We start from the raw sequence: 24,418 nt of genomic DNA, 5'->3' as shown, positions 1-24,418 counted from the left end.
ACCCCTCCCTATATTTCATCTCTAATCTCCAAATACACTCCTTCACGAAACCTTCGCTCTGCTTCTGATCTTCGCCTCACTTCTCCTCTGATCACTTCTGCCCATTCTCGTCTACAAGACTTCTCGGGCCTCTGCTTTTCTCTGGAACTCTCTGCCACAAGCTGTCAGACTTTCTCCTTCTTTCCAAACTTTCAAGCGCTCCTTAAAGACCCACCTGTTTAAAGAGGCTTATTCGATGTACCTTAATTAATCATTGCTGTATCAAAAATGACAACGTGTTTATATAATCCTAACGTCTCAATTGTACCCTAACCTTAAGTTTGTAAACTCTTATCTCTAGGTCATTCTAACCCTATTGTACTCTGTAATCCTTGTTTGTTATCCACCATTTATTCCCTGTTTGCTATAACTGCAGTAAAGCACTGCGTATCTTGACAGCGCTATATAAATAAATGATGATGAAATGATGATGAAGATAGAATGGATAAAACAGGTAAATTACTATTACCCAACTGTTACCAAAAACAGAGAACAAAATAAATGCATTTATCCATAACTTTACAAACTGGTTCAGCTATTGAACTTTGAGCAAGCATTCAAGATTTTGGCCCATAGTAAACAGTTGAAATGCCTGCTCAAAGGAGGAAAAGGCCAGTCAAGGACAGGGGGTAATGCATTGATAAAAACAAAGGGGTCAAGAAAAGCTTAACAAAAATGTGATATCATTTGGACTTCTTGGAAAATGGAGTCCATTTTTAGTAACCAATGATCAGATGAATCCTTGGGATGTATTTTAATTACATCCACATTTTGGAGATTATAATAGACTTACCCAATTCTTCCAAAACAGAATCATTACCAGTTTTCAAAGACTCTTTCTTCTCCGGAACACCCTTTTCACCATCACGCCCTCTCCTCTTAGCATCAGTTTTTCTGGCTTTAGACTTTTTCTGTGATTTCTCTGTAGAAAGCAAATGCATTTTGTCAAGAGGCTAACTATAGTACAAGTTTATGGATACTGTTTGTATTCACATTAAAAACAAGACAAAAATAAACTGTCAAGGACACATTTCTATAATTATAGGACTGTGGCTGTATCACTAGTTAAGAAGTGATACAAAGCTTACAGGTCCAACATGGCTAAAATCACCCAAGTATAGAGAACTGGTTCTGACAATTAGGTGGCATGACCTTTTCTATCGGCTGGAGTTCAAATGTGTATAGCCAGCTAATCCGTTTAATAAACAAGGAATATATCTAAAAGCTGTAAAAACATGCCTAGTGCCATTGCACTCTAGATGGTCTGATCCCCATTGCGGAGGTTAGTATGTTTTCACACGGACAGTGTCATGCATGGCCCACACCTGTTTGATCCCTTGGAAATGCTTTCCCAGGTACCATGCAAGAAACAGTTTAAACAAGGTTACAAAACAAATATTAAATAAGGCTCCACAGACCAAGGAGGTTATTTACTAAACTAAGAATGCAAAAATCACAACGAGGATGGGAAAAGTCAGAATCTGAAAACCCGGCACCTCAGACCTGTTAAGGTTGCATATAAGTAGTGATGGGCGAATTTATTCGCCAGGCGCGAATTTGCGCGATTCGCCGCCAGCGAATAAATTTGCGAAACGCCCGCAAAAAGGGGCGCCGGCGCCAAAAACGGGCACCGGTATCGGAAAAACGGACGCCGGCGTCGAAAAAATGATTTTTTCGATGCCGGCGCCGTTTCGCGAATTTTTCTGTCACTACATATAAGTCAATGGGAGACGTTCCAATGATTTTTTGATGTGCGCTGGGTTTTTGGCAATACCCCGAAGTATTCAGAGTTTTTGGGCAAAATTTCTGTTTTTTCGTGTGAAAAATCTGAAAAAATCTTGAAAATTTATTTTTTCTCGCAAACAAAATTTTTGGGAAAGTGTATTAATAAATAAGCCCAAAAAACCCGTGCGGATTTGGTCGGAGTTTTTTTCAGAAAATATTGAGATAAATGTGTCACTGAGTTCAAATTGTGCAGGATAAATACAAGCTTGATTAAGAAGTTACGAATGTTTTATTAGTACAGAGAAAAAGGAAATCATTTTAAAAAATTTGGATTACGAGTCTTGATTAAAGGAAAACTTTACCCCCAAAATGAATATTTAAGCAAAAGATAGTTTATATCATATTAAGTGACATATTAAACAATCTTACCAAACTGGAATATATATTTAAGTAAATACTGTCCTTTTACATCTCTTGCCTTGAACCACCATTTTGTGATGGTCTGTGTGCTGCCTCAGAAATCTCCTGACAAGAAATACTACAACTCTAACAGGAAGAAGTGAGGAAGCAAAAGACAGAATTCTGTCTTTTAATTGGCTCATGTGACCTAACATGGATGGTTTGTTTATGTGCACTGTGAATCCTACAAATCCATGGGGCGGTCCTTATTTTTTTTAAAATGGCAATTTTCTATTTATGATTACCCAATGGCACATACAACTAAAAAAGTATATTATTATGAAAATGTTTATTTACATGAAGCAGGGTTTTACACGTGAGCTGTTGTTTGCAATATCTTTTTATAGAGACCTACATTGTTCAGGGGGTATAGTTTTCCTCTAAGAAGTCACCTGTTGCGTTTCATGCTTTGCACATTTAAAGGGTCATTAATACATGTAACAAAGAAATCATTACAAGGGAATCAAGCTACAAATGGATACCCCTTTACAATAAGCACTTAGAGCTCGAGGAAACTGAAGAGACACATGAGTTTTACCACCGGAGATTTAAATTATTGTCGGTGGGAAAGCGGAGAAGCAGAGATTTAGAGCTGACAATTAATCTCCTGGTGTTCCAATGTCCTTATCCTGAAAACCCCAGTTCCTCAACATTCTGAATAACAGGTATCCCACCTGTACTGAAATGTATAAAATGGCAAATCTCAGGAGATGTCCCCTTTGCAAAAGTCTCCCTCAAGAATGCCACCTTGCAGCTGCACATTTATAAAAGATCTTTACTAACAACCATGGCTCTCTCTAAGGTTAGGATAAATGTACAGCAGATACCACATTTTATTATTACAGAGAAAAAGGAAATCATTTTTCAAAAATGTGGAGTATTTGGATAAAATTGAGTCTATGGGAGACAGTCATTTTGCAATTAGGAGCTTTCTGGATAATGGGTTTCCAGAAAACCCACAAAGATATGGAAATTAAAATTACAGAAAGATCTGGTAACCGGAAAACCCCATGTCTTTTCAACAGAGAAAGCAATTATAGCAATGAGATTTTCAATAGAAAGGGTGAATTAAAGCAATGTTTTGTGCATCCATGTTTCCAAACCAGACTGTCTGCTGAGGAAACCAAACACGTGATGTTTTAGGAGTATATTCCAAAGCCACAAACACTTCTGCACAGAGAGCCAAGCAGTCAGACACTCCTCTGGAAAAACCTAATGCAGATTTGGCTTGCTAACTCATATGTTGCTATCAATGAGCAAAAAGACACAAACTAATGAAACATTTCTCTTCCCCCTTTTTTTTGACTCTTGTACCAAACAAGTTGCTGTGGTCTATTTATCCGTAAGTACCTGCCTTTAGAAACTATTTGATTTAAAAGAATAAAGTAATAAGCACCAGTTCAGACTTCTTGATAGTGATGGGAGGCAGCGACAGAAAACCCCAAACAACTGCCAATAACTTTTGCCAATGCGCCAGATGCGGCTTTCAGAGAAATAAAATATATAAACTTGGCGTCTCGTATCTGTAATTACCATCCAAACAAAAGGAGGGGTTGTAGGAATGCAGAAGTGAGGTCTAGGAAATAGCATGCAACCACTGAATACATTATTTTTTCCTTGAACTATCAGGGCATTCCATTTCAATCCCTTCAATTTGTAATAAGCATATTATTAAAACAGATCTCTCATAAGGCACCATTTAGCAAGAACTGCCCCCATTATAAACTCTTAGGGGAGATGATTGATGAATAAGGGAGACTGTTCGGACAAGTGCCCTTTTTAGAAAGGCAAAGGGAAGCAGCCTGCAAACGTGTGCATTTCTAACAAGGATCGTCTTTGCTGTCATGACTTAGAAACAAAAGTATGTGATGACTAAATTAATGTCAAATCTTGCTGTATTCAATGACAAATGAATGATCAAATGGCTATCCACTAAAAACAGTCAGGATTATGCTTTCCTTCAGAGAATACAAAGGTTTGCATTGAAATCAACCTAGTGAGCCCATATATCATATTAACAGTAGAATATAACGGAACAGCCGTTCAGTAGGTTAAAATAACAGTATAAAAAGGAAAAAATGGATAATAAATTCAGAAGCAGTAGTACCTGTAGTAAATCAGCAAGTTTAGCTTTTGTATTGGGAAAAAAAGCTATCTAATCTATTTTCTTCTTCTTCTTATTATCATCATCATTTAAAACAGTGCTTTTCAACTGGCGCCCCCCCTCGCGTGGTCGCCACATTAGTCTGCCTGCTGTGACTACTTACCTTGTGTAAGCTTGAAAAAATATCAGAACTGAATTTATATCTCAAATTCATAATATAAACTCCTGCATTGTTCACACATTTAAAGGAGAACTAAAGCCTAACTAAAGAAGTAGGCAGAACTGTTGACCATTATGTTTTGTGCTTCTGTACCAGCCCAAGGCAACAACAGCCCTTTAGCAGTAAAGATCTGTATCTCCAAAGATGCCCCAGTAGCTCACCATCTTATTTTCTGCTGATTCACTGCACATGCTCTGTGCTGCTGTCATTTACTGAGCTTAAGGACCAACTCACAATATACAGTTCACATAGAATAGAAATGTCACAATACAAGGCTGATTAGTAATTAATACAGATAATTACTACATGGTAGAACAGAAACCAGTGCAATTAGCATCAGAATTTAATAATCAGCCCGGTAGCATCAGCTTATATTACAGACCAAACTCATTTTCTGCTTGATAATTTGTGATGACCCCTAAGCTTAGAATCTCAACAGCTGCTCAAAGCCCACTGAGATTGTGAGTGTCGCAGACACTTTCCAAGATGGTGACCCCCTGTGACAAGTTTGAAGTCCTGGATCATTGTTGTTATTGGAAAGCTGAATCTTTAGGCTGATGCAATAAGTTCATTAAATAAAAGACGTAATTTTTAGCAATCTTCAGTTTTAGGGTTTAGTTCTCCTTTAATCTCCCTGCATTGTTCACACCCTAAAGCCTTGTCCTGTTCACACCTCAGACTGGGTACTGGAGGGGGGCACCAGCATTGTGTCACTGTATGTAGCACAGTATAAACTGTTCATTTTAGAGTGGTCCTGATAGCTTTCCCTGTCTCCTGTTGTATTCTGCCTTCCCTATGCTCCGTGTGTGCCATACTCTACGTGCCCTATGCTCCCTGGGTGTGCCATATTCTGCCTGTCTTATGCTCCCTGTATGTGCCATGTTCTGCCTGTTGATGGTGAACCTGGTGAGGGTTTGTTAGTATTTGGAAATAATTGTTAGGGGTTCTCAAGGTGTTTAATCATGTGCTAAGGGGGTGCTGTGTTATCCACAGGCATATGAATTCAAGGGAATGTATTACTAAGACTTAAAAAACTTGTTTCACATATGAATGATAAGTGATATCCACCATGCAGTTAACACCAACCATTTGTTTTTGGTGTGCTACCACCATTAATGGGCATAAAAGTTCTTGTGGTAACATGGGTGTTATTTAAAATGGGTGTGGTTTAAAAACAGGGAGTGGTCAACACTGACTTCCATTATCGGCCTGGTTGGTTTGCACGGGTTACTGCACAGGTGCAAATATGGCTAGTGTTTATAAATCAGCCCCACTGGCACATGAAATGTTTTTGGGCACTTTGATCATTACTTTTAAGTACTGGTAATACAAGAAGTACGTCCCATACCACTCACCTGAATGGTTTCAGAAGGCAGTCATCTAAAAACTGCCATATTATGACAAGCTTTCTGACAAGCAATTTTAGGTAATTCACAGAGAACAATGGCGAGTGATCTTTGTTATTCTTGCCCTGTCTCACAGGTTACTAAAAATACAGATGTGACATGTGATGAGCAGGGTTAAGAGGCTTTGATCTGAAATAAAATCATAGTTATAATGTGTGGACTACAATTGGTAGTCCACTAAGGCAGTGCATGACTGAATGTGGCCCTTGACCTTCAGGCATGATGAGCAAGTGCAGAAAAAAAGCTTTCAGGATCCAAGACAGATTCTTTTTTCAAATGTAAAGCAGTTTATTCAAGAACAAGAGTGGTCCATATCAGCATGCAGCAAAAAAAATAAGCCATCAAAATATCTCCTGCCCACTGGGCCTCTTGTAGACTTCAAACATAAAACAAGTAGAAAAGTTTGTGGTCACCCCTGTACTCACTCCTCTTATTCATGATGGAGTGATCAGCCACCTCATTCTTTCATATTCAGTCTTATCATTTTGCTTCTTGCACCCTCAAGAGTACTGTAACCTTCTTCCACAGACAGGTGCTATGTCTGTGTCATGCTCAGAGAGACCATGCTGAACTTATCTCTTATATGTGAGCTGGATCAGTGGAAGAAGTTCCTTTCCTGCCAAGATTCTCTAAAAAAAAGAAAACATATTCCTGTTCCTGTTGATCAGTAAAGCTTTTTGCTGCTTTCACCTTATTGGAATATCTGCTTTCAGGATTCTTGTTGGTCTCCAATACAGTTTGTTGGCCTAACAATGTCTTATGACATAGCATCTGCTTTGTCGTAGGCTTTGTCCTGTGCCCAAAAAAACATGGTTCCTGTTTGCACATATTTTTGCTCTTAAATGACATCTCCCAAAATGTGCTGCAGCAGTAGCAGCTAGCACTTTATCAGCCGAACCTCTGTATACTTCTCATTGATACTGAGCTGTTAATTGTGATTTTGCCAGCAACAGCAGATCCTGCAGCGCACACACAATTTTTTATCCTCTTTGAACTTCAGGTTGTAATCACTAAATATTTTCCTCCCATTTGCCTGGCAGTTAGTTGGGCCTGAAGCTGCTTCATAGCTGTATAAGCAGTTCCTGGTCCACTGTCTGGGCTTTGCTTCTCCACCATTAAGTGACCATGGAAAAGTTTGCCCAGTTGTAGCTGCAATGCCATTCTTTATACAGAGGATATTTTCAACTGCTCCTGCAGCCTCTTTCCTCCTTCAATCACTATTTACTTGGCATCAGTTAGTATTGCCTTTGCTAATTTAAGCATGTGTGTGCAGTTCTGAATTTCCTTGGCTAAAACTGTTGTCTTTAGCGCATATTTTACTCTCTCATTGCACTGACTCACAGTCAAGTTTTAAGACTAAAGCCTGCCTCCTGGTTATGTCAGTATCAAGAACCTTCATAGAGTGTATTCCATGATGTTTCACTCCTATCTGGGATGTTCAAACTGGCTTTCTTGGCCAGCTGAAAACACATTCATTTCAACTTTTTAATGTACATGGCTGAATACTCCTTTCAACATCTTTTTCCACAACTTCAGTTGCCATTCCTTTGGGAATAGTGAAGCACCAAGCTCTAAAGAAGCTACAGCAGTCTAGCATAGGCACACAATCCACCAAAAACTCATTCTCAACATTTGCCAATACCTTTATCAGAGGGAGTATGGACAGTATGATCATCTTCTTGTTGTCATCAGAATGAAAGCTGTATGTGACCTGTTTTAGACGGAGCATTGCCCCCCCCCCCCGTGTTGTGTTAAATTGAAAGCTATTAATGAGATGTGCAAAACACAGGAGTTATTTCTGCTGATTCCTTGTCCCAAGAGTTTAACCTCTGCTTAAAATGCTTTAGCAACAGAGTTTATTGGCAGCAATGGCTAGAGCATATCTCTGTGCTTTGATGCTCAAGAATTCTAAGTAACAGAAGCTATCACCTAGTTCTCCAGTCTGTAAAATGGCCCTGATATGTATGCAACAAAATCTCAAGGATTGCAAAAGCTTGTTCTAACACATCAGAAATTCACAGTAGTATAAGAAATGCAACAACTACAGGTAACGGATACCTAGAAAATTATTTAAAGCCAATAGGCTGGTCTTGCTTCCAATAAAGATTAATTATATCTTATTTTGGATCAACTACAAGCTATTGTTTTATTATTACAGAGAAAAAGGAAATCATTTTTAAACATTTGGATAAAATGGAGTCTATAGGACTTTCTGGATAACGAGCTTCTGGAAAATGGATCCCATACCTGTACTAAATTTAAAAGCTTGCCACATTCATATTATAAAAGTTATTTATGATACAAGATTCTTTATTGGATAACCTTGCAAGTACTTTTTTTCTTTCAATAACCAGACCAATTGGCTGAACATTATATTTGGAATTTAGCACTGACATGCATTCATTTTCATTTCATGTGCAGTGAAATAAATATATTGGTGAACTTTTTATATCCCAAGTGGCTAGTATGCAATGTTTAGGTTTATGCACGATTTGGATCAGTGGTTGTAAGAAGATATCTAAATACTGCCACCTGCAATAATTTTATGGTTCAAGAAAAGAAACAAAAACAAAAAAAATGTCCTAAAGGGGTGGTTCACCATTAAGGTAACTTTTATTATGTTATAGAATGGCCAATTCTAAGCAACTTTTCAATTGGTTTTCATTATTTATCTTTTACAGTTTTATAGTTACTTGCCTTTTTCTTCTGACTCTTTGCAGCTTTCAAATGGGCGTCGCTGACTCCCTTATAAAAAAACAAATGCTCTGTAAGGCTACAAATGTATTGTTATTGTTACTTTTTATTAATGATCCTTCTATCCTCTCCTATTCATATTCCAGTCTTTTATTCAAATCAATGCATGATTGCTAAGGTAATGTGGACCACAGTTACCAGATTGCTAAATAACTCAAAAACCACAAATAAAAACAAATTGCAAATTGTCTCAGAATATCACTCTCTACATCAAGCATACTAAAAGTTATCTCAAAGGTGAACAACCCCTTTAAAGTAAATAGAACTGACTGCACTCATGGGTCTCTTGTTTAAAACTGTGGATTTCACAGTTTAATCCATTACAGTGCAACCAGCAAAAAGACAATGCTTTGGTTTCTGTGAATAAACTTTGTCCTTCACTGTTTTAAACAACATTTTTAGCTTTTGAAATTCAGTAATGCTTAATAAGGACACGCACTTATGTACAAAATCCATGTGGTGATCATCGTCTAAGCTGCTGTTTCCATTAAATTTCCACAATATATACTGTATCGGCCTAAATACTGTATTTTGCATGCAAAACTGCCAAACAAGTAATGAAAAGATGACTTTGCTGTATGTAGCTCAAAATCCACCAAAACCCTAGAATATACCAACCACATCCATCATGAGTATGCAGGACAAATGTTGGCAAAAAAATGTACACAAGTGTTTTTCCTGGCAGTAACCAACTCATTTGCACAGTGAAAAGTGGATGACATAGATGTCACTTACTACAAACCCAGGGCAGAATTGGATGATATTTTTCTCCAGGCTTGTGACACACGGGCAGTCGCCTGGCGACTAATTGCCTTTACTTCTGGGCGACAATTCTCCCCGAACTGCCTTTGCGTGTCTTCCCGTTCACTATAATGAAAAGTCGCCTGCGCTAAAGCACACGCGGCACTTCGTTTTCCCAAGTTTCCTCGTGATGCACTGGCCGCGCAGCTCCCACCATAGTTGTGCCCATAGCGACCACTTGGCTTCCGGGCAGCATTATGTTGCGGTTTGGTACCAAATTTAAAATTATGACGAGGACCTGGGTTCAATGCACGATTATAGGTCTTTCTGAAAGCTCCTAGGTGTGATCTAAGTTTAGTTCCTTTGACTCTTTGAGCCTGTTTAACTCATTGGAAACCACAAATTGGACTTTGCCTGTTCTTTTGTGCCCCACATCCTCCTTGGTTACAGTAGTAAGGGTCATGTGACAGTAGGTAGCCATATCATTTCTTATGCATGATCAGTTACAGCCAGCACAGCACAATGCAAGTCCTCTTGCCTGTCCTGCCAATTCAATCTCCTCTTGTACGTTGTACTTGATCCAAACGAAGATATAATTAAAGGTGGGCATAGACGCACCGATAATATTGTACAAAACAATTTTTCGTACGATATTCAGTGCATGCATGGTGGGAGATGAGCCGACCAATATCGGCAGAAGACTTGGAAATCGGCCGGCTCGCCGATTGGGCTGGATGGAAAATTTTGATCCGGCACCTTTGAAGGTTATCAGCCATTGTTAGTCCTGAACTGTCAGATAGAGGTAGAATTCTATTGTTTCTACCTGTATATTTGACAATTCAGCAATTCTACACGTGTGTTGAAACAAACATATATACAAATATACACACACACGCAGATGTGGGACCTGTTATTCAGAATGCTTGGGGCCTGGGGTTTTCCAGATCTTTCCATAATTTGGATCTTCATACCCTAAGTCTACTAAAAAAATATTTAAACATACATAAACCCTTTAGGATTAATTATAGCTTAGTTGGGATCAAGTACAAGTTACAGTTATTTTAGATTATAATTTTACCATTGCATCAATGAACTGATGAAATCTATTAGGATACTGGGAGTATTAGTATATAACTCATTGTGGGAATTTACATTAACTTTGATTCCAATGTGACATTTTACAATAGTTTATACATTATATTGACTATTACCGTTTTGAAGATTTTTCTCAATCAGCTTCATCTGTAACTGAAAAATCTGCTCTTCTATTTTGCATATGGATTGCTTCATCTTCTCCCTCCTGGTGATCATATAACACAGATTTCTTACCTGTGGAGGAAAGGGGATTCTGTTTTTAAAGAAATACTTCAAGAATGGATATGTTATTATTGGTATAGCTCAATACATAAGTGTGTTTATTAACTAGGAGCAATGAGAATACATGAAAGGACAATCCTTTCCAGAAGATGTTGAAGTGTAAATAGCAGGTCTAAGGGTGGTGGCAGATGGGGAGATTAGTCACCCAGCAACAATCTTCCCTACTGTACTTCAGGCAACTAATCTCCCCTAATGCCTTCCCGCAAGCAAGAATATGAATCACCGGCGGTATGGCATACGAATCACTTCTGATTTCCTCTCACGAGGAACGATTCGTATACTTGCTGGCAGGAAGGCATTTCAGGTTGATTAGTTGCCCGCAGTAGCAAGATTTGTCATTGGGCGACTAATCTCCCTGTCTGCCACCACGAGCAGGTTCGGGGAGAAAACTTCGGGCGACTTCGGAAAACATAGCACCGTGTGTGCCTTCATTTTAGTCAGCGGAGGGCAGGGGGAAGGCAGTTCGGGAAGATTGTTGCCCACGAAGAAGAGGAGATTTATCGCTGGGATGACTAATCTCCCCGAATCTGCTCCTGTGGCCTGACCCTTGCAGTTGAATATTAAGTAAATTGAGTAAATTGACACTGAACTGGATAAAAAATCATCAGGCTTAGGTCAGGTGGTAAGGAAAGGGCCCAGACGAGGGCTGTGTTTCCTGATGCTCCCTAGCATGTGTGTGTAAATGATACACAAATGCCATTAGGGAGTGGATAACGGTCACTTTGGATATGGAGTTTCTTATAAGATTCACCACATTATACAAACACAAGACAAACATAGTAATTATAGAACCCACTTACAAGCCTCTTCTCCACTCCGTTTTATGAGGTCCCAGTAAACAGACATCTTCCATTCCTTTATTAACTTATTCAGGACAGTGTTGACCATAAAAGCACATGAGGGCCTGTGCCTAGGGTGGCAGCAGGTGTTATGAATAAAATCCCCAGCCAGTTGTCATATACTGGTGGCTAAATCCAGTGGTGGAGCATTAAAGGAGTAGGGGAGGTGCCCAGCTCTTCTGCAATCAGCACATGTGCAGTAGAGCAAAACCCAATTGCGCATGTGCCGATTGCTGAGGAAAGATTGCTGGAGCCTAGGGCAGCACCTGATCTAAATACAGTCCTGAACTTAAGTCTCTTTTCAATGCAGGAACCCAGCATGTTAAGAGTCCTGCGTGGAACCAATTTCTAGGACCCGACCTCGCAAACCAGCAGCCCGCGACCCAAACAGCAACCCACATTTTTACCCACTTTGATCCACTACCCGACCCGCAACTGCCTTATCTGCAACCCGCTGACCTCCTTCAAACAGGAAGTAATGGTGCTGCAAACTGGACGTGGCGTCATCAAAAGTGGGCGGGGACAGAAACAACTTTTGTAAAACTTTAAAACGAGGAAAACATAGACATTATTACATATGATTAAAAATTTAGATGAGACCCGCAACCCAACCCGCGAGTATACCTGCACCTGAAAATCCTCCCCTCGTTGTGCAGGGTGCCTGCTTTTTTTTGCAGGGGTAACCCGTGGGTACCTGCAGGACTCTACCGCATGTGGTTTACATGTTACAATTCCAAATAATGTAAAGGGGCAGGTATTGCTGAGCAAGGAGAATTCCGACTGGGCAATGATATGCCGTGTGAAATAACCCTAAATAATGTACCTGTGGGTCTTATTAGTACTTTGTCTATACCTGTTAATCTAAAATCTTCTAATGAATGTCAAAATATTAATAGCCTTTGGTGCTGCTGACTGGCCTTGCTTCCTACAGCTAAGTTTATAATCCACATATACTCCTTGGTCCTTTTACATTAAAGTCTGCAGATTTTTAAATCCAAAGCCATAACCTAACATTTATCAGTATCTCACCTGCCACTTAGATGCCAGATTACCAGTTGTTCTAAATGCCAGTGTATCACACATACCTAGCAGAAACAGATACTTTGCTATTAAAGGGGTGGTCTGCACCCTAGCAAAGGGTAATCTGCACCGTAGCAAACAGATTACTGAAATTGCAAACTGGAGAGCTACTGAATAAAAAGCTAAATAACACAAAAACCACAAATAAAAAATTAAAACCAATTGCAAATTGTCTCAGGATATCACTCTCTACATCATACTAAAAGTTAACTCAAAGGTGAAAAACCCCTTTAATGCCCGTTTCAAGTAAAAAATCCCTGGTCCAATTACATAATGGATCATAGTTTTTTGTGTTTTTTTTTAATAAAAATATTCTTACCCTCTCCAAATCTTGTCTGAGGTGTGTAAACAGCTTTAGCCTTCTATAAAGCACATCTTGTTCTTGCTGAGCCAAATTGTCTACTTCATCTGTTTTTGGAATTAGGAGAGGTTTGTTGAAATTTGACTTTCTCTTTAATTTCCAGTACTGGTAAATAAAGTCTACCAGATTTTTTTTCATATCAAGATTTTCAGCCACGTCTTCTGGTTTGACCAGCTCATGAAAGTCATCTTCCAGCTCCATGAGTTTCTGCTTTCTAAGGGTCGCCTTTTCCAGATCCTGTTTGGTTTGGTCAACTTCAACCTGAGCAACAGAGGAAGATGGTCTTTGGCCACGTTGGTCCTCAGCTTTGTTGGTTCTGCTACTGTGCTCCAGGCAGAAAGACTTAAACTTTACTTCGTCATTTTCAGATAAGGTAGTGTGCATTTCCAGGTTGTGGTCAAAGGCGCAGGTAACATGGAAAGCAGTTATGCACGATGGCATGGAACACTGAAAGTGACATTAAAAAAAAAAGTTAAATATATAACATTTCAGTAAGACCTACACCACATTTTTCCACTTCCAGCTTTTGTATCTATGATTTCCAATCTTAAACTTCAACCATGATAAAAACGTGACATTGTACATTGCATTAGAGGAGTAATGAAGGATCATGTTCAGTACACATCTGACATACTTAAAAATAACTAATATTTCCAATTTAATCTAAATTAATCACAATTGTGCTGAAAGTTTTTGATGTCGGTTGGTGTCATTTTCAGTATTTGGCGCAAGAGTGATGTGTGCTTCCCATTCTTGCATACAAACGTGCTGCGCTGATTAATGCAGGGTAACGAGGGAACTCTGCAGCTTTGGAGGTCGTGGTATTTCCAGGGTTACCAGCATACGGAAGTGCAAGGAGTGCCTTTTAACACAAGTCCCTTTAACTGGCTATGTATAAATTTAGACAAACAACTGTGCTAGCAGTTGGTCCCTTGCACATAAGGGTACACCTGGCGATTCGGGGAGAATTAGTCGCCTGGCGACTAATAACCTCTTCTTTGGGGCGACTAATCTCCCTGAACGCCTTGCCTCTGTCTTGCGCCGGCTATAATGAATAGTCGTCTGCGGCATGGCACATGCAGTGCTTCATATTCCAAAGTCGCCTGAAGTTGTCTCACAAGGAAACTTCTGGCAACTTCTGAATATGAAGCGCCGCGTGTGCCATGCCGCAGGCAACTTTTCATTATAGCCAGCGCAAGACAGAGGAAAGCGTTCGGGGAGATTAGTCGCCCCAATGAAGAGGTGATTAGTCGCCAGGTGACTAAATCTCTCTGAAATCGCCAGGTGTGCCCTTACCCTAAGAATTGATATTTAAACTCAACAAGGCACAGTAACACAGCCCCATGCAGTGTGCAAAAACAGGCGGCAATTGGAGCATAGTGAGATTAGATGCTGACTGAAGTCTGAATATAGTGTGGCCTGCATTTGGCTATGCTAGATTAAAAAGTGACAGGCAGGGAGAGGCAACAATGCCCACTACCACCAGGACCTTGTGTGCCATTCTGAGTGGTAAAAGGCACAGGCTGCGTAAGGGCCTTGCTCTAAGGCTGGTGATAAGGACAGGACTGGAGGGCACCTAAGGGGCATGCTCTTGTGCCCCTCTCTTGCACCTGTGCTCAGTCTCTTTGATATATATATATATATATATATACACACAACTTTCCCTTGTTTGTTATAGTATATACAGGAGCAGTGACCAGCTCCATGTTGTAGCTCCCACCCTTCCCAGCTATAGTCAGGTGATCCCACTGGTGTCTAATAAAAGGGCAGCCAAGTATGGAGGTTTACTTTGAAAGCAGCATGTTAAGTTGCAGGTAAAACCAAGTCCCTTTGTAAAATGTATAATGAAGCAATAGAATTCTTAATGAATCAGATGAAATTGAGCATAGGACTGGCCAGATATGGGATGACTTTGACGTAGTTGGCCAGCTTAAATATATTGCAATATATGGATAAACAATCCCTGTTTTGTTTAAAGGGTAAGGCATTTTTTAGTAGCAGTATGCACAAAATGTCGCTGTCTTAAATATATTGATAATGGGTTGAGTGCAGAGGACTCTTGTATTTGACTATATATATATATATATATATATATATATATATATATATATATATATATATATATATATATATATTTTTTTTTTTTATTATTATTATTGTTTTGTTTTTTCAAGCATCCTCTACACAAGCAAAAAATTAAAATGGCATTGGTTGTCATTCAGTTAAAATTTGAATTGAAAGTCTCCATGCCGGCATAAATACATTTAAATAACATGCTTGGCACTGAATCAAAATAAATTTGAACAAATATGCTGTAGTCTATTTTTCAATGTGGAAAAGAAAGACTAAAAAACTAGATACCTCTATGGTTATGAATTTAAGTCATGCTGGGCTGGGGGCGGAGTAATCATTCCATAGGCTGAAGTTCTATTTTCATTTGTAATTAGCCTATGGAAGGATCACGCTGCTCCCAGCCCAGCAGAAGAACCATTAGCAGTGTCGGAGGGTCGGCTTCACGAAGGTTTCGGGGCTGTGGCGGCATCTCCTGGATACAGACACATTTCTATGATTTTTATAGGAATGTGTCATTATCACTTTAACTGGTATTGACTTGTTGCCAGGACACATACCTGTTTAATTCTGTATAGATTCATACAGAAAACGGTCCACTACAAGAAGTGAAGCTTAGCCTATTGATTTATTGTGTACACTTTGCAGGGAAAGGAAATTGCACCAAACTAAGGGCCATGATGCTTAATTTTACTTTCCCAAAATATTGTCACTTCTGCTTTTGCTCCTACAAGCTTGGATGACTGTGTGGAACTCTCTATGCGCCCATCAACATGGTGGTTACTCTTACTCTTGCTATGCTGCTTGACTGCTCAGAAATTACACTATTTTGCCCTCACACCTCGCTCTACAGGAAAGGCTGGTCGTGAGCAGCATTGAATGGCATTACAGCTTGTCTCAGGCGGCTTCGAGCCAACGAGGGTCCAGGTTTCTAGATATCCATAAAAACCCTCCATTTTGCTGACCCATGTTGGGTAGCATCATGCTTTCAGACCGGAAAAGGGAGAAAGAAAGAAACTTGTGAAGGGATTAACAATATTGAAAGTGGGAAGTCCTGTCCATTAATTAACCCACTGGCAAATACAGGTCATGGATGACTAGGTACAACCCATTTAATAAGAAAGGCTAGTGGACTGGATTACAAAAGAAAAAATAGTATAAAATTGCTAATCCTAAAAAAAATGCAATTCAATGAAAAGAGCATCAAGTTTGTATGTGCCAATATGTTTTGGAAATTTGCATGCAACATCATGAGAAGATAAAAAGCAATAGGGATCCGAATCAACACTTAAGAAACCATCTGGCACAGCTGATATTAATAAGCGTTTACCTATATAAATGCTTTAATACATAGAATCTTCTTAATCAAATAATCTCATAGCTTTTCTGCTAGCCAGCATCATCCCATAAGTAAAGGTTTCAAAGCAGCATAATGGAGTTTTTTCACGCAGGGCAATCTATATATGATAAACAAATGCATGAAAAAACAGCAGAGGATAAATAACACAACTAAACCTGCGAGAGCAGTAATGTACTTTATACTGCTGGGATGGGACATATTATTCAGAGAGAGACGTTATCCAGGAAGCTCCAATATATGGCACTTTTTTTTCCTCAAAACAAATTCTTCAATTTTGGGATTCTTTTTCTCTGTTATAAGGCAATAGTGAATACTTGATGATGATAAAGCTAGCATAATTTCATTCAATAGCAAAACACTATTAAAGTTTCAAACGTTAAGACAAATGGTAGTAAAGGAGCGCTGTGCTAAAGTATTTTCAGGAGGTGTATTGCTTGTGGGTAGTATTGATTTCTCCCCAGGCAACAAATGTCAGTGTGCCATCACCCTTGTAGCAGCTTTAAGTCATGGTGCTTCACATAACAAAAACAGCTCTTATTGGGAAAAGCCCAGGTCCCACTTATTCCAGATAAACGGTTCCATGCCTTTTCAGAAGCTTAAAATTGAACTTTAATCTACATAAACACCTTAGAAGCACTTTAAAAACAGGTGTTCTTCCTCAACCCAACACTTTTTTCACACTGCAAACAACTCAACCATACAGTCTGTCAGCAGTGCACTGCAAATTCAATAGTAAAAGGTTGCCATTCATGGGAAGATTGAAGCCAGGGGTGCTTTGCCAATGAGGCAAGTTGAGGCTGTCGCCTCAGGCGGCAGCGCCCCACTAGGTACCAGGGGCAGCAAAAATGCTGCTCCTGGTACTTTAAGAGCTAATTTCCGGGGGAGGGGGGGGGGCAGCAGCAACTGCTGCTGCCTCAGGTGGCTGTTGATTCAGACCTTTCAGGCTGGTTTGGCAACTTATCTGTATGTGGCCCTCCAGCAGGTACACCTGAAAATTGTCCATATGTTGAATGGACAGACTTGATTTTTCAGTGCTGCCCTCGATCCGACTGCTGGCATAGCAGCAATTACAATCCAATCTTTGACCCAAGAGTGAAACAATCGGTTCACCCAGACAGGTGGGCATATTGGCGAAAGATTGCACGTTTAGCAACGATCTTTGCAGAAGGTGAAATCTGTATTTTCAGCCAGTATTGCATTAGTTAATTTGAGTATTGTATGTTCTACACATTTTTAGGAGTGGTGAGGGCCCCTTTTTAAATTGCTTTCTGGATTATGGAATGTTTTTAATGATTTGTACTAATAATATTACACTTAAAACATTGCTTACAATCATCATCATTAATGGGTTATAGTTGAATATTCCAATCTTGTGAGGAATTAGTCTTTTAATTATTCTCTCTTAAATCTGCGAAAGACCCACAGCATAAGCTAGACACCAAAAAATTTTAGTTTGAGAAACTCAAAAATAAATGGTCAAGTGTGCCAAGTGCCACAACTTATAATACAATACATAAAATGTGCCTATTATTAAGTATTTTTAGAGCGCCAACATATTGTGCAGTGCTGTGCTTACAGCACAGACCAAGTTTGCTGTTTCAGTTCAAACAAATATTTTAATCAAGTAATACTTAAGTAACATTGAGTTTTTATAACCAATAAACATTGATTCCAAGAGGACTAATAAATGTGATTTTAAGACCACAGTCTTGTCCTAAAGCATGAAGGACCTCCAACATTGTGTAGTGCTATCAAGCATCACCCATGCGCACCCAATATAAAGGGATGAGCTGTATTTCAGTGTGTTTTTTAATTTAATTTTATTTATATATATATATATATATATATATATATATATATATATATATATATATATATATATATATATATATATATATATATAGGGATGTAGCGAACGTCGGAAAAAAAGTTCGCGAACATATTCGCGAACTTGCGCAAAAATGCGAGCGGTTCGCGAACGGTTCGCGAACCCCATAGACTTCAATGGGAAGGCGAACTTTAACATCTAGAAAAGACATTTCTGGCCAGAAAAATGATTTTAAAGTTGTTTAAAGGGTGCAACGACCTGGACAGTGGCATGCCAGAGGGGGATCAAGGGCAAAAATGTATCTGAAAAATCTGCCTGTGTGTGCTTGGAAGAGATAGTGTAGGGGGAGAGCTGTTAGTGATTTCAGGGACAGATGATAGTAAGTTTGCTGGCTAGTAATCTGCTTGATACTGCTCTGTATTGGAGGGACAGAAGTCTGCAGGGATTTGAGGGACATTTTAGCTTAGGTAGCTTTGCTGGCTAGTAATCTACTGTTCTCTTTAAACAACTGCCATACGTTGACCTTGTAGGCATTGTTTGCCCAGTTTTTTTGGACGCAGCCACTGAAGCACAGTTGCCAGAAAAAATATGCCATATAAATGCTGAAAATAGTCATTTTTCGCCATACGTTGACCTTGTAGACATTGTTTGCCCAGTTTTTTTGGACGCAGCCACTGAAGCACAGTTGCCAGAAAAAATATGCCATATAAATGCTGAAAATAGTAATTTTTCGCCATACGTTGACCTTGTAGACATTGTTTGCCCAGTTTTTTTGGTTGCAGCCACTGAAGCACAGTTGCCAGAAAAAATATGCCACATAAATGCTGAAAATAGTCATTTTTTGCCATATACGTTGAGTCAACGTATGGCAAAAAATGACTATTTTCAGCATTTATATGGCATATTTTTTCTGGCCTCTGTGCTTCAGTGGCTGTGGCCAAAAAAACTGGGCAAACAATGCCTACAAGGTCAACGTCGTTGACCTTGTAGGCATTGTTTGCCCAGTTTTTTGGCCACAGCCACTGAAGCACAGAGGCCAGAAAAAATATGCCATATAAATGCTGAAAATAGTCATTTTTTTGGTCGCAGCCACTGAAGCACAGTTGCCAGAAAAATTATGCCATATAAATGCTGAAAATATAAATTTTTTTGGTTGCAGCCACTGAAGCACAGAGGCCAGAAAAATTATGTCATATAAATGCAGAAAATAGGCATTTTTTTGGTCGCAGCCACTGAAGCACAGAGGCCAGAAAAAATTAAACCAGTAGGGTTTGCACCCTAGTTTGTAACGGTGGCGGAGGGAGGAGGAGGACGCTAAAGGACAGCTGTGTGTGGAGTCATGAGGCTTGAAGAGAAGGACAGCTGCATAGAAGTCAGAACAAGTCTTCCGGCGTGCAGTAACCCTCCGAGATCCACCCCTCATTCATTTTAATAAAGGTCAGGTAATCGACACTTTTGTGACCTAGGCGAGTTCTCTTCTCAGTTACAATCCCTCCTGCTGCACTGAAGGTCCTTTCTGAGAGCACACTTGAGGCTGGGCAAGACAAGAGGTTCATGGCAAATTGTGACAGCTCTGGCCACAGATCAAGCCTGCGCACCCAGTAGTCCAGGGGTTCATCGCTCCTCAGAGTGTCGATATCTGCAGTTAATGCCAGGTAGTCCGCTACCTGCCGGTCGAGGCGTTCTTTGAGGGTGGATCCAGAAGGGTTGTGGCGCTGCCTTGGACAGAAAAACATTTGCATGTCTGACGTTACAGACTGGCCAAAGGGCTTTGTCCTTGCAGGTGTGCTCGTGGCAGGATTACTGGCACCTCTGCCCCTGGAATGTTGATGAGTTCCTGAAGTGACATCACCCTTAAAAGCATTGTACAACATGTTTTGCAGGCTGGTTTGTAAATGCCGCATCTTTTCGGACTTGTGGTATGTTGGTAACATTTCTGACACTTTATGCTTGTACCGAGGGTCTAGTAGCGTTGCGACCCAGTACAGGTCCTTCTCCTTAAGCCTCTTGATACGGGGGTCCTTCAACAGGCATGACAGCATGAAAGACCCCATTCTCACAAGGTTGGATGCAGAGCTATCCATCTCCGCTTCCTCATTATCAAGGACTGCATCATCCACGGTCTCCTCCCCCCAGCCACGTACAAGACCAGGGGTCCCCAAAAGGTCACCACTAGCCCCCTGGGAAGCCTGCTCCTGTTGGTCCTCCTCCTCCTCCTCCACAAAGCCACCTTCCTCCTCTGACTCCACTTCTGGCACCTCTCCCTGCGTTGCAGCATGTGCCTGGGTTCGTTCTGGTGATTCCGACCAGAAATCGTGCGCTTCCAGCTCCTCGTCACGCTGGTCTACAGCCTCATCTGTCACTCGTCGCACGGCACGCTCCAGGAATAAAGCGAAGGGTATTAGGTCGCTGATGGTGCCTTCGGTGCGACTGACCATATTTGTCACCTCTTCAAAAGGTCGCATGAGCCTGCAGGCATCGCGCATAAGCACCCAGTAACGGGGGAAAAAAATCCCCAGCTGTGCAGATCCAGTCCTACCACCCAGTTCAAAAAGGTACTCGTTGACGGCCCTTTGTTGTTGCAGCAGACGTTCCAACATAAGGAGCGTTGAATTCCAGCGAGTCTGGCTGTCAGAAATCAAACGCCTGACTGGCATGTTGTAGCGCTGCTGAATGTCAGCAAGGCGTGCCATGGCTGTGTAGGAACGTCTGAAATGGGCCGACACCTTTCTGGACTGGGTGAGAACGTCCTGGAATCCTGGGTACTTGGAGACAAAACGTTGGACTATTAAATTTAACACATGTGCCATGCAGGGCACATGTGTTAAATTGCCTAGTCTCAACGCTGCCAACAGATTGCTTCCATTGTCACACACCACTTTTCCGATCTGCAGTTGGTGTGGGGTCAGCCACCGATCGGCCTGTGACTGCAGAGATGACAGGAGTACAGATCCGGTATGGTTTTTGCTTTCCAGGCACGTCATCCCCAAGACAGCGTGACAACGGCGTACCTGGCACGTCGAATAGCCTAGGGGGAGCTGGGGGTGCACAGGTGTGGAGGAGGAGAAGGAGGACCCAGCAGCAGAGTAAGAAGAAGACGAGGTAGAGAGCGATGGAGGAGTAGAGGTGGTGGCAGAACCGCGTGCAATCCGTGGCGGTGACACCAACTCCACTGTTGTTGTTGAGCTACCCATTCCCTGCTTCCCAGCCATTACCAAGTTCACCCAGTGGGCAGTGTAGGTGACATACCTGCCCTGACCATGCTTGGAGGACCATGCGTCAGTAGTCATATGGACCTTTGGCCCAACACTAAGTGACAGAGATGCGGTAACTTGGCTCTGCACATGTTGGTACAGGTGTGGTATTCCCTTTTTAGAAAAAAAATTGCGGCTGGGTACCTTCCACTGCGGTGTCCCAATTGCTACAAATTTGCGGAAGGCCTCAGAGTCCACCAGCTGGTATGGTAAAAGCTGGCGGGCTAAGAGTGCAGACAAGCCAGCTGTCAGACGCCGGGCAAGGGGGTGACAGTCAGACATTGGCTTCTTACGCTCAAACATGGCCTTCACAGAAACTTGGCTGGTGGCAGATGACTGGGAATGGGAACAGGTGGTCAAGGTGGAAGGCGGAGTGGAGGGTGGTTCAGACGGGTCAAGGAGAGCAGAGGTAGAGCAGTAAGATGCTGGACCAGAAGGAGTGTGGCTTTTAGTTTGCCTGTTGCCTTTGAGGTGTTGCTCCCAAAGTGCTTTGTGCTTGCCGCTCATGTGCCTTCGCATAGAAGTTGTACCTATGTGGCTGTTGGGCTTACCAAGGCTCAGTTTCTGACTGCACTCATTGCAAATTACAATGCTTTTGTCAGAGGCACACACATTAAAAAAATCCCACACTGCTGACTTTTTGGAAGTGTGCGATCTGGCGGTAACAGTAGAAGTTGGCGGAGTTGGCGGTATTGGCGGCAATGGCGGGTGCGTTGGCCGGCTGAACACAGGTGCCGATACATGTTGTTGCCCTACTGATCCCTGCGGGCTGTCCTCCCTGCTTCTTCTAAGTCTTATTCTCCTACTGCCTCTCTGACTCTCCGTCTCTCCATCTGAACTACCCTCCTCTTGCTCTCTTCTACTAGGCACCCACAAAACATCAATCTCCTCATCATCATTCTCCTCAGATGCATCAATTTCTTCTGACACATCACAGAAGGAAGCAGCAGCGGGGACCTCCTCCTCATCACTCATTATGTCCATCTCTATCGTGTTCTCTGCCAGAATTAAATCTGGTGTAAGGTCCTCATCTCCTTCATCTTCTTCTGGCAATAATGGTTGCGCATTACTCAGTTCAAGAAACTCATGGGAAAATAACTCCTCTGACCCCAGTGAAGAAGGGGCACCGGTGGTGGAGGAAGTGTTACGTGGGGTGGCCATAGCAGTGGAGGATGAGGAGGATGTTGTGGTAAAGTTAGAAACGGTAGAGGATGGGGTGTGCTGTGTAAGCCAGTCAACTACCTCTTCAGCATTTTGGGAGTTCAGGGTCATTGGCTTTTTTAAAACTGGGCAATTTGCTAGGGCCACAGGATTGCATAGCAGCACGGCCCCTAGCACGGCCTCTGCGTGGCGGCCTGCCTTTGCCTGGCATTATTTTTAAAAAAACAACAACAACAACAAAAACTCAGTTGGTTTTTCTGGAAACGATAATACACACAGCTCGATGGCGGGTTGAAGAAAACACTGTGCAAATAATGCCTACAAGGTCAACGTATACACTACTACAGCGGTGGATACGGATTACGTAAAATATATGAATGCTGCTTGAAAAAAAGTAACTCAAGTGGTTTTTCTAGAGACGATAATATTATCAATATTTAGACAAAATGTGAACAAGCTCACACAGCTCGATGGCGGGTTGAAGAAAACAGTGTGCAAATAATGCCTACAAGGTCAACGTATACACTACTACAGCGGTGGATACGGATTACGTAAAATATATGAATGCTGCTTGAAAAAAAGTAACTCAAGTGGTTTTTCTAGAGACGATAATATTATCAATATTTAGACAAAATGTGAACAAGCTCACACAGCTCGATGGCGGGTTGAAGAAAACACTGTGCAAATAATGCCTACAAGGTCAACGTATACACTACTACAGCGGTGGATACGGATTACGTAAAATATATGAATGCTGCTTGAAAAAAAGTAACTCAAGTGGTTTTTCTAGAGACGATAATATTATCAATATTTAGACAAAATGTGAACAAGCTCACACAGCTCGATGGCGGGTTGAAGAAAACACTGTGCAAATAATGCCTACAAGGTCAACGTATACACTACTACAGCGGTGGATACGGATTACGTAAAATATATGAATGCTGCTTGAAAAAAAGTAACTCAAGTGGTTTTTCTAGAGACGATAATATTATCAATATTTAGACAAAATGTGAACAAGCTCACACAGCTCGATGGCGGGTTGAAGAAAACAGTGTGCAAATAATGCCTACAAGGTCAACGTATACACTACTACAGCGGTGGATACGGATTACGTAAAATATATGAATGCTGCTTGAAAAAAGTGACTCCGGTGTTTTTTCTGGAGACGGTAATATTATGGATATTTAGACAGAATGGGAACAAGGTCACACAGCTCGATGGCGGGTTGAAGAAAACAGTGTGCAAATAATGCCTACAAGGCCAACGTATACACTACTACAGCGGTGGATACGGATTACGTAAAATATATGAATGCTGCTTGAAAAAAGTGACTCCGGTGTTTTTTCTGGAGACGGTAATATTATGGATATTTAGACAGAATGGGAACAAGGTCACACAGCTCGATGGCGGGTTGAAGAAAACAGTGTGCAAATAATGCCTACAAGGCCAACGTATACACTACTACAGCGGTGGATACGGATTACGTAAAATATATTATGGCTGCTTGAAAAAAGTGACTCCGGTGTTTTTTCTGGAGACGGTAATATTATGGATATTTAGACAGAATGGGAACAAGGTCACACAGCTCGATGGCGGGTTGAAGAAAACAGTGTGCAAATAATGCCTACAAGGCCAACGTA

General features: G+C 41.0%; 1 protein-coding gene across 3 annotated transcripts in view; it reads right to left on the bottom strand.

Annotated features, from left to right (window-relative positions):
- jade2.L (jade family PHD finger 2 L homeolog) overlaps positions 1–24,418 on the bottom strand; it is a 126,241-nt gene that overhangs the window by 7,151 nt on the left and 94,672 nt on the right. For 2 of the 3 annotated variants that reach the window (XM_018252014.2, XM_018252015.2), the window contains exons 9-12: positions 13,064–13,552; positions 10,660–10,777; positions 8,651–8,698; positions 833–961 (exon numbers count right to left, since the gene is read on the bottom strand). In XM_018252014.2, coding sequence (XP_018107503.1) covers positions 833–961; positions 8,651–8,698; positions 10,660–10,777; positions 13,064–13,552 — 784 coding nt within the window. The remainder of the gene's footprint in view (positions 1–832; positions 962–8,650; positions 8,699–10,659; positions 10,778–13,063; positions 13,553–24,418) is intronic. The other variant, XM_018252016.2, reaches the window with a different exon arrangement.

This window comes from Xenopus laevis, chromosome 3L, assembly GCF_017654675.1.
Source record: "Xenopus laevis strain J_2021 chromosome 3L, Xenopus_laevis_v10.1, whole genome shotgun sequence".
NCBI lineage: Eukaryota > Metazoa > Chordata > Amphibia > Anura > Pipidae > Xenopus > Xenopus laevis.
Note: the sequence above shows the minus strand (reverse complement) of the source record. Positions and strands in the feature narration are given on the sequence as shown.